The sequence below is a fragment of the Vigna unguiculata genome, chromosome 8 (genome assembly GCF_004118075.2).
Source record: "Vigna unguiculata cultivar IT97K-499-35 chromosome 8, ASM411807v1, whole genome shotgun sequence".
Lineage (NCBI taxonomy): Eukaryota > Viridiplantae > Streptophyta > Magnoliopsida > Fabales > Fabaceae > Vigna > Vigna unguiculata.
This window is the reverse complement of record NC_040286.1, coordinates 6,203,716-6,214,534: the sequence shown is the minus strand read 5'-3', so window position 1 is coordinate 6,214,534 and position 10,819 is coordinate 6,203,716. Positions and strand designations below refer to the sequence as shown.

The window sequence follows — 10,819 nt, the reverse complement described above, 5'->3', positions numbered from 1 at the left end:
ATTCAAATTAAAAAAATTCAAAATAGCAGGAACTTTATAAAATTGGAAGACTTTATGCTCCAGTTGTATTAGAATTGAGTCAAAAAGGCTTTATGCATCGGTTAGTTAGACAACCGAGGGTTAAAAGTTTGCTAAAATTGCAAAATTTTCATTGTGTTTGAATATGCTTTTGTTTCCTATAGGCAAGGCATAAAGGGCAATTTAAAAGCCCAAATCTGCATTAGTGTGAATCTAATTCAAAAAAAAAAATCATGCTATATGTGATAGGGGAAGTGATCATGATATATAAATATTGTTTGAAATCTTATATATGTTGGTTTTTGTCAGTATTTTTCAGATCCTCAAGCTTGATAGTTAATAGTACAACAATAAAACAATGGATGTTGGCATCATGAAATCAATGGATGTTGACTTCATCAAATCAGGGGGAGATTGTTAGCATAAAATTATTTTGGTGCATAGAAATTTGATGAAGATATGAAAGAATGATAAAAGTTTGATGAAGATATGAAGAATTGATGAAGGTTGATTGATCTGATCAAGCTTCAAGTGCACATTGAACTAGACTAAATGCAAAGTTCTTGAAGCTTGAAAATGGAGCTTCACTTGAAGACTATTTGACATAAAATAGGTGTCTTGTGTCTGGTTGCAGCCTTTCAATTTGTTAAAATGATTTTTAATAGGTTAAATGTGTAAGACTCGTGGAAATTAATTAATTAAATAAATAAAAAAATAATAAATGCGGGTAGTGAGAGTCTTTATGACATTAATTATTGATTGATATGATGTGGAAAAGTACTAGATCAAATGGTTGAGAGTACTTGATTGCGTGAGGGGACTTGGTTCAAGTCCTATGTATGTCATTTATGTGTTATTTAATTTATTATTATTTTAGCAATATGTTTGATCATGTTGAATGATAAAATTATAGAATTATATGAAATATCACGAAACATTAATTAGTTGAATGGTTGTGTATTGATTTGACATTGCCATGATTGTGGGTTTAAACCTTATAAGAGAATAGAGAGGTTTTGAGGCTTGATTTTTTAGAGCATTGTAAGGTGCACAAAATTAAGGAAAAACAATGATTAGAGAGTGAATTAGAGGAGCTAAATTGAGGTGGTGCTAAGGAGACCATTTGGTGATCAAAGGGGGAGCTCTAGCATTGCGTTTTAAGCAAGGAAACTAGGTTTGGGGAGCTTTACGCGTTAATTTTATAATTAAGTCTGATTGGCATGCTAAATTTAGTATGATTATGCTTGAGATTTTATTCTGTTTAAAGCTAGTATTTCTGGAAATTTCCAGAAACTGTCTGGCCGACTATGAACTACAGCCAGACAACTCTTTCCTTTCTAGTTCATTCTGGGTTCCTGTAGAGGAACTGTTTGCCAAAAATTATCGCTAAATAGCATGTTTGACCAATGTTGACCCGCCCTTGCCCAGAGTTGACTGGTTGACCAGTCTTGACTCTTTGACAGTCCATTGAGAGGCTGCCACGTATCAGATTAGTCTCTCTCTCCAATAGGGTTTGATTGTCGGGAGTGGTTGCGCGAAGGTTACGGTGGTTGACGCGGTGGCGACGAAAACGCTGGAGGGGCTGGGTCCACGGAATTGTTGTGGATGTGCAGGCGCGGACTATTATGGCTAGCTTAATGTGGTGCAACAATGGTGCATTCATGGTGATTCAAGCGGGAGAACGATAGTGGTGGCAGCTAATGCAGGTGCTGTCAGAGTTTCTTGGGGCCATTCCGGCTAGTACAAGTGCGGAGGTGGTGGTTTCGTGTGGCAGTAGCGTCGAGCACGATGGTTCCTGCAAGGAAGAAGGTGAGGCGCGAGTGCAGGTGCTGATGCGCGTTTCAAGACTCGTGCTCCATCAATGGAGGTTGTCGTAGGTGCTGGTGCGCGTTGGTGCGGTGCTGGTGGTGGTTTTGGGTTGCTTCGGCAAGTGCAGTCACGGCACACGCAGGCACGAGCGCGACAGTGGTGGTTACGTTTTCCGGCGTGAGCGCAATAGGGTGGTTGTTGTTTCGGGGAGTTGCAGCGGTGTTCGGACGTAGCAGAGGCTGTTGTGGAGGGTGGCGGCTGTGGCATGGTGATGGTGAGAGAGAAGAAAAAAATTAGGGTTAGGGTTTCTGATATTATGGAGAAGAGAAGGTGATAAGGTGTCATTCTATGATTGGGTATTTTAGTGAGTGGAGGATTGATAACGTGGCAAGTTTTAAGTGGTTATTTTAGTGAGTGGAGGAATGAGGACCTGGCAAACTTTAATTGGTTATTTTAGTGAGTGGAGGATTGCCATGTGGCGTAATCTGGTTGAGTGTAGTTTAAGTGATATTAGGGGTGCAGATTAGTAAAAAGAAGGGGTGCAAAATAGAGTTAGAAGACCCAATATCAAGAGGGGTGTGGAAAATAAAAACTGGAGTTGCATTTAGCTCCAGAAATATTCTTTTTCATAATTAGATGGCCCAATTGCAGAAGCGGGTATAAAAATGAAAACTAGGGGTGCATATAGCTCCTGAATTATCCCTCTCCAAAATTCTGATTTTTGGACTTATTTTATGACTTGAAAGAAATATTCCCAATTTACACTCTTAAGGACCTAAATTAAATTCCAGTTGCATTATTAAACTTAAGAATTTCCAATAGTATATTATGCAAATAAAATCAATCCTTAAGTGCAAAAATGATATTAAATTCCCAAATTTTAAACACTTAATGAGGGCAAAGGTTGGAACTCATCATACCGCTAGGCGGTCTAGAAGTGGAAAGTGCCTAGCGTCTTGTGAGCAGTGTTAGGCGATATTGTCGCAGCAAAATCATATTTTGCTCGTTTGATTTGCATGGTCTACAAGGCTTCTAGGATATCTTAAAGGTCGGCTTGTTAGTGTTCCTTGAGTTGTGGCTTGGAATGTATCCCTTGAGTTGTGGCTCAGGATAGGGGTTAAGCACGTGGTATTCCTTGAGTTGTGGCTCAGAATAGCATTTCTTGAGTTGTGGCTCGGGATGGCGGATGAACACGAGGAACTCTTGAGTTGTGGCTCGAGTTGGCGAGTGTTGCCAGTATGAGTGTGCACGTAGTGGTGTGCACGGATGGGTCCAGCTGGAGTGTACTAACGAGTTTGGTGGTCTTGGGACGTTACGAATGTAATTCGTATTGAGAACTCCACCTGGCGCTACGGTGTGTGATCCGTAGCATGGTTTCCCGCACGTGCTCTATCAGTTGTGGCTGATAGGTGTAGTAACAAGACATCTTGAGGTACTCCCTAGAAAACAATTATAATATTTTATATCATTAAACTTGGTTTTTATTATGGATTTTATGTTTGAGTTATAGTAGAGGTTTTGAGAATAATTATTGCTATTATAAAAATATAATTTTTCCCGCATTTTTTGGAATATAAGTTATAATAAATGAAGTTTTATTATTTATTTCTTTATTCTATTATTTAAATCCGTAATATCCGGTTGGGATGTTACGAAATGACTTGTTGTTATAGTTTTTCAAGTAACATATTTGATTGACTGAAATATTATTTAATCGACTGAAATATTATTTGGTCGACTGAAATATTATTCAACCAGCTGATTTCACTTAGGTTAAGTGAAATCAACAAATTGAACAAAGTGGAGCATTCTATTTGAAAATGCATAATAAAGTTGATAAGTTTGATAAATACTTAGTATTTGTGTTTATTAATCTTTATTATTTGTCTTTATTCATGTGGTTTGTGCTCATTCTATAGAGAGATGTTGTAGTTATGTGTTCTTTTAAGTTTGGTATATTTTCCATTTTCTTTGAGATTATTGTGTAGGAAAATGGAAAATTTGAGAATATTAGAGTTGTCTGCTAGGACCATCTTGTTCAGCCAGATTGTCAACACTCGTCCAACGGCTAGATTCGTCTCACTCAATGAGATAGAGCAGTTGAAAAGGAATCATAAGTTATTTCTCTGTGTAACTTTTCTAATGCAATATATTCTTTTTTCGTATTCAAATGTTCTATCTTAGTTATTAATGTGTATAATGGAATATCATGCTATTTGTTAGAACTGAATAATTAGAAAATGGATTGGAACTTAGACATGGATATAACACCTAAATAGCCTGTGCTTATAGTTTTGTGAACAACATATTTGATGGCTGAAATAACAATCAACTAGTTGATTTCAGTTAAAAGAATATGTTAGTTGACTAGTTATAAAGCTTGTCTTTTTCTGTGAGAAAAAGAGATATATTTTTAGCACTTGGGAAAGTTTGAAGAATCTTTTTCTCTCTAAAGAAGTCAATGTTGTTGTAGTTCGTGATCAACTCATAGGTGTTTGAGTTGTGATTTCTCTCGATTTGTGCATTGAAGAAAAATTCTTGGTTGGCTAGGGAGAGTCACGTTTGAGGTTTGATATTTCTTGTCTACTTGTGGCGTTCCTAGTGTGAGTCCAGCTCTGCAAGAGTGTTTCTTGGTATATGTTTTAGTGTTTCTTGTGTGATTCAAGAAACTAGGTAGTGTGATTTGTGTTTACAAGAATTCAAGTATAAGAATTATTGTAGATTCCTCTTGTTTAGTGGAAGATCAAGCTAAGATTGTCTTGATTATCTGGATATAGTACCATTGGAGTGAATTAGTAACAAAATTTGTGTGCATTGAAATAGTTGTACTTACATTTGTCACTAACATCAGCTATTAAAACAATTTGTCTTTAATTAGAAAATTGGTCTAAAATTAATTATTATTTAAGTGTTTATAATGTCCTAGGTCGTCTTATGTATAACTCAATCGTTTAATTCTATGACGAATTATCATGGTCAAGGTCTAACCATACAATTAATGATATTTTAACATTGTATTTTGGAGATCTTTGTTAAATTCTTCGAAACACACTTCTAGTTTTTGAATTTTCCAAACCCACAACTTAAAAAGTGTGGTGGAATTTTTGTTTACGTGTGTGGAGTTGCTTCCGTAAATTTTTCCATTTTTTCTATTTTTACACATAATAGTACATTGAAAAGGTCAGTCAACGACTGATACATTTCAGTGAGACAATAATTAAAGTTCATTTAACGTAACCATCTTTGCTTCTCCCATGTCGATGTAGCGTAAAGAAATCAAAATATATTTCAAAATGAAAATAAATTTTCGGCTAGATGCGTTATATGTCTAAGTGAAAAAGATGATATGCCTTTATTTATTTAACTATATTATTTATAATACATATTTTAATATGTCAGAAATATGATTCAATTTAATAATATTGATGGGTGGTATTATCCTTTTGCTTTTATTAAAATTTTAAATAACTTTCCTGTTACATTCTAAATATTAAATTCATTTTGCTTTATTTACAATGTCTAGTACATATTAGAGAATATATATTATTTTATTTTATTTTAAATTTAAATTTAAATCTTAAATATATGTTTTATCAATAAAAAATAACATTAATATGATATATATATATATATATATATATGTTTAATTGTACCATCTACAATTATAAATTATTTTAATTACTGATAATTTAATGAAAGATTTTTATCTCCAAATTATTTATTAAAATTATATTTGGTTTTTACTTTAAAATATATATCAAATTAGTCTTAGAAAAAAGTGAAAAATATGATCATCAATAAATTACAATTAAGAATATTAGAGTCTCCGTCTTCTTCCGCAATTCTCTCTCTTTCTTTTTCTCTTCATGGGAACTCCCTTTCTAGTGAAGGTAGTGGTTATAGAAGTTGGTGGTAGTAATTAATATTTTCCAAAATTAAAAAATATAGGAATATGATATTTTCATATTTTTTATCAGTTCATATCACGCCTTTCTTTCGATCTATTAAATTGTCACGTATAAATTGTTAAAAATTTGTCAATAAAATTTTATAAAGAAAATAATTTTCCTAAAATATAATCCCTTCCATTCATGACTTCCTGGCTTTCTCATCATGTCTTCCTCCTTCTCCCCATTTTCACTTGTCCCATCAATCTCTCTGCCACAACCTTCCCTCTCCCCCACCTCTTCCCTGACTGTAGTAGACCCACACACCATTTGCATTAGTATACTTAGACCATCCCTGTTAGACGAACATCCTCCACTTCTTCCAACAATTGTTGCAAAATCAAATCCAACTCGACTAGTACTTCACCAAGAACAACTCGTTGCTTTATTTCCAGTTCTACTCTCAATCTAAGCTCTCCCTACATATGGTTATGGTGTCGTTGGAAGCACACAACGCCTCAAATCCTAAACCCTTGCTTCCATGTCCACCTGCACCACCTTCAACTACTGAATCATGAACCTCCACTACCCTCTCTAACCACTACCCCAAGCTCGTCACCTGTAGCTCCACATCTAGGTCTGTTGCCACCAAAAAAGAAGTTGCAATGAGAAGATACAGAATTACAATGAAGAGAGGGAGACTCTAATGTCCTCAACTTCCATTGTTCAAGATATTTTATATTATTTTATGAAGGGCATCAGCTAAATTGATATATACTTTAAAATAAGGACGAAATATAATTGTACTCAATAAATGTAATATACATCTAGTTTTCTTAACATAATATATTATAAATGTATATTCATTTATATAATTTCTTATAATAAGTTTGCCGCCTCTATAATTATCTTACATTTATTACACCTTTTGATTAAGAAAAAAATGATAAACAATAAATACATGTAAACTAAGAAGATTAATTGATTTGAAATCAATTACAAATATATTTTGGAACAGAGGTAATACAATTTAGATTTAACTTTCTACTTAACTCACGCCCTTGAATAATTTGCAAATATTTAAAGTAGAAAAAGAAAATCAAACGCATTATGTAAATATTGTTTTTCAATCAGTATTAGAAAAAATTATTTCGATAACTTTTAGATTATTTATTATAATATATTTAAGTTTAATTTCAGTCTGTGTTAATATATATATATATAGAGAGAGGGGGTTCCTGTCACACTCTCCTTTACCGGAGAGTCTCCGGCGGAGACCAACGAAAGGAATCAAAATATATCTTTCAAACTCTGAATAATTTTTTTTTTCGTATCCAACAGCTAATTACTACGTTCAACTGCTAAAACCAAATCAATAATTATTAATTTCAATATATAAATTATATGTGCATTGTGATTTGACTGCGTCAATCTACATATCAAGTGTAGACAAATCTGCGAAATTCTATTACAATTTCTGGTTCTATAAACCTTATGAACAAAACAGAAGAATATTCTTTTCGCAACAAGTCTATATAAATGTGCTTTGCTGTCCTAAAAATCACAGTTCAACATTCATTTGGCTTTAGGAGTGACCGATTATATCAAAGAAAGCAAGGTAATGGTGATTCTGTCATCTCGAGTGAATCTTGCATTGCTTTTGTTTGAAGTAAAAGTTTGAAGTGGTAGAGTTAATTTAGTTATGAAGGAATAGACTTAATCTTTGGTTGCAGGTCATAAAAGAACGAAAGTATAGTTATTAGAGTTCCGTTCCGTACGATGAACGTGGAAGGCGAACAGAATGCGGAAAGAAAAGGGTGGAGAAAAGGTGTGAAAAAGGTAGGGAAGTGGGTGGCACATAAGGACAATGATAAATGGTTGGATGACATTAGGGGTAACCTGAGTTTGGTGGCTACGGTAATCGCAACAATAACCTTTCAAAGCGCTCTAAATCCACCGGGTGGCGTTAGAGCGGCACAAGAGAGTGGAGTAGTGGGTTGTGAAGGGATGAATCCATGTCCTGGAAAATCTGTCCTCGCTTATACAATGCGCGAAGATTACACCTTCTTCCTTATTTTTAACACTGTATGTTTCGTATCATCTTCAGCTGTTTGTCTCTTGCTTGTTAGTGGGCTCTCTCTAAACAACAGATTTTTCGCCTGGCTTTTCTCAATAGGCATGTGCATCACCATCTCTAGTCTCGCTCTTACATATATGTTTGGTGCTCAAATGGTCACCCCTGAACCTGTTTGGAGCACATCCACCACCTCCATGTTTTATATTGCTTTTCTTCTGTGGTTAGCACTACTGGGACTCGTCGCTCTTGTTCATTGTCTGCGCCTGTTCATTTGGATTCTCACTCGCAAACCTAAACAATGAGATATTCAATCTAGGTTTATCCCAGTGTTCTAGCCAAAGGACTTGTCAAATTTAAAGATAAAAGAGCTTTATGTGTTGTTTATTTCATTTCATAATCATAAAGACCTATGTAAATGAGATTTTCAAATATTGTTTACGACTTTTCTTTCTCACTTTTCTCCAAATATTTAAGCTCCCGACTTCTTTCTTATCCACCCATAACCATAAATGTGGTGGAGGCTCCTTTGTTGACTAAAACAACTTATTTCTTCATCTTTGTTTTGTGATTTATAGTGGAAAGTGGTTTTGTTCCATTGTTTTTGTGTTTTTGCATCAAGTTTAGCTGTCTAAACCTCTGCTTGTTTACGTTGACATCGTGATTGTATTTTAGGAAACTCATTAATGTCTCATTTATTGTTGATGGGTTTTCATGGTAATTGTAGGTGTTTCATGGTGGTTGTTCTAATTGCATTGGAGTTTTTGTTGGTCAATTTATATTTTCATGTTTTTGGAATATTAATAACACAAATGTATGAATATCTTTATTATCAATATCTCTTTGGCTATTATTATTATTATTATTATTATTATTATTATTATTATTATTATTTATGTTTAATCTACACTACTATAGTTTTTCGTATTTCATGGGATGTTTTTTTTCAAATTTGTTATAAATTTTGAAAGAAAAGCTTGTTTTTACTATTTTTCTAAGAGTATTAATTGGCGAATAATTTATTTATAGATCATTATTTCCTACAAAATTATAAAATTTGTAGATATTTTTTACAAAATTTTCTGTAAAAAATATTTTGTGCAAAATATTTTTCAAAAAAATTGATAACAACTTTTTACAAATTATTTTTCATTACAAAATTTATAAATATTTTCTACTTAAAAATTTTAAAACAAAATTGACAAAAAATATTTAGTTTTTAAGTAGTGATATGTAGAACAAAGTCATTGTAATTATTATTTTTCTATATTTTATTGTCAACTTTTAACCATAAATCAAATTTTATTAATACAAAAAAATTACGTCAAATGTTATTGGATCGGCGTAAATTCACCTCATGTACTGTAAAATTCGATGTAAATTTAAATCAGAAAAAATTTCCAACGAAAATTTACATCGTCCATAATATATTAAATTATTAATAAATGCAAAATCCTAAAAGTATTAGACGTAAAATGTTTTTATTTTCGTGTGGTAGTAACGTAATTGGCATCCAAAATGCTTTGAAATAAGTTTGGATATGTTAAAGTCAATAACACGGAAGAATTATTTATAAATGTAAAAAATTAAAAACATTAGACATAAAAAGTCTTTTTCGGGGTTGTAGTAATGTAATTGACATCCAAAATGCTTTGAAATAAGTTTGGATGTTAAAGTCAATAACGAGGAAGAACATAATGGATTTTATATATGTCAATGTCAATAAATTAGTATTTTTTTTTTCAGGTAATAATGAAAATAGTTAAACTACTATACGATATGTAAGATAATTTTTTAATATATATATATATATATACATATATATATATATATATGTATATATATGTATATATATATATATATATATATGTACATATATATGTATATATATATATATATATATATATGTATATATATATATATATGAATGTCAACGGGGTGGGTAGTAGCTCCCCCGTACTCTATTCGCTGGATAAATATTCGCCCCGTACCCTATCCATATCTGTTGGGTATTCGTTATGCGGGTACCCGTCTATTTTTTTCATATCCGCGGGTATTTACAAAAATATTTTAAAAAATAAATGTTTAACTATAATTAGTGCTTGGATCAACAAATCCCCTTTCTCTGTGAAAAACAAACAAATAAAAAATCACTACCAATTTATATTGTAGTTTATTTTTGAATAAAATATTAAAAAAATTACTAACTTCATGAATGTCCACCTCTTGTAACATTGTATAAAGTTTCATGTTGTCCAATTTAAATTTAGAAGAGCTTGAAAACATAAGTTCATTAAAAGTTTCTAACAATCACTTAATTAAAATATCTAAGTAAAAGTGTTAATTTCATTACCTTTCATGTTGGTCCATAACCAATCTTGGAGACACATCAATGCCTCCACAGTATCTGAAAGTTATTTATTCCGTTGTTGGGTAAGAATCTAACCACATTATTGAATGAAGACTCATAATGTTTTTTACTAATATATATATATATATATATATATATATATATATATAAGGGTATTTTTCTGAATTAAAGTTTAGCAGGTACGGGTATCCACGGGTACGGATACTATGATACCCGTACCCGTCCCGTTAACATGCGGGTATCAAAAATACCCGTACCCACGGGTAACGGGTATCCATTTTTAATATTCGTTGTTGCGGGTTTTATCCGCGGATACCCGCGTACGAACTTTTTTTACATCCATATATATATATATATATATATATATATATATATATATATATATATATATATATATATAATGATCGATTAAATGCAAAATAAGAAAAAACATATTTTGATCAACATAATCAAATGTTACTTCAAATAATTAATTATTTGGATCTTAACCATACTAATTTTGATTCGGTTAGAGATAGCTTATTATGATCTTAACATAATCCATTATATGTTAATAAAAGGTAGAATCACAATTTTTAGAAAAAGTTTTGATCAAGAATGTTATCTTTATATCTTTCTATACTTATTAATTTTATGTAACTTTTTACAATTTACAAGTAA

The 10,819-nt window shown here is 32.2% G+C and overlaps 1 protein-coding gene across 1 annotated transcript; it reads left to right on the top strand.

Moving 5' to 3' along the window:
* The first annotated feature begins 7,493 nt into the window (after positions 1–7,493).
* On the top strand, positions 7,494–8,101 carry LOC114193514. Its single transcript, XM_028083342.1, has one exon. The coding sequence runs from the start codon at positions 7,494–7,496 to the stop codon at positions 8,091–8,093; it is 600 nt and encodes a 199-aa protein (XP_027939143.1). The 3' UTR covers positions 8,094–8,101.
* The last annotated feature ends 2,718 nt before the right edge of the window (positions 8,102–10,819 follow it).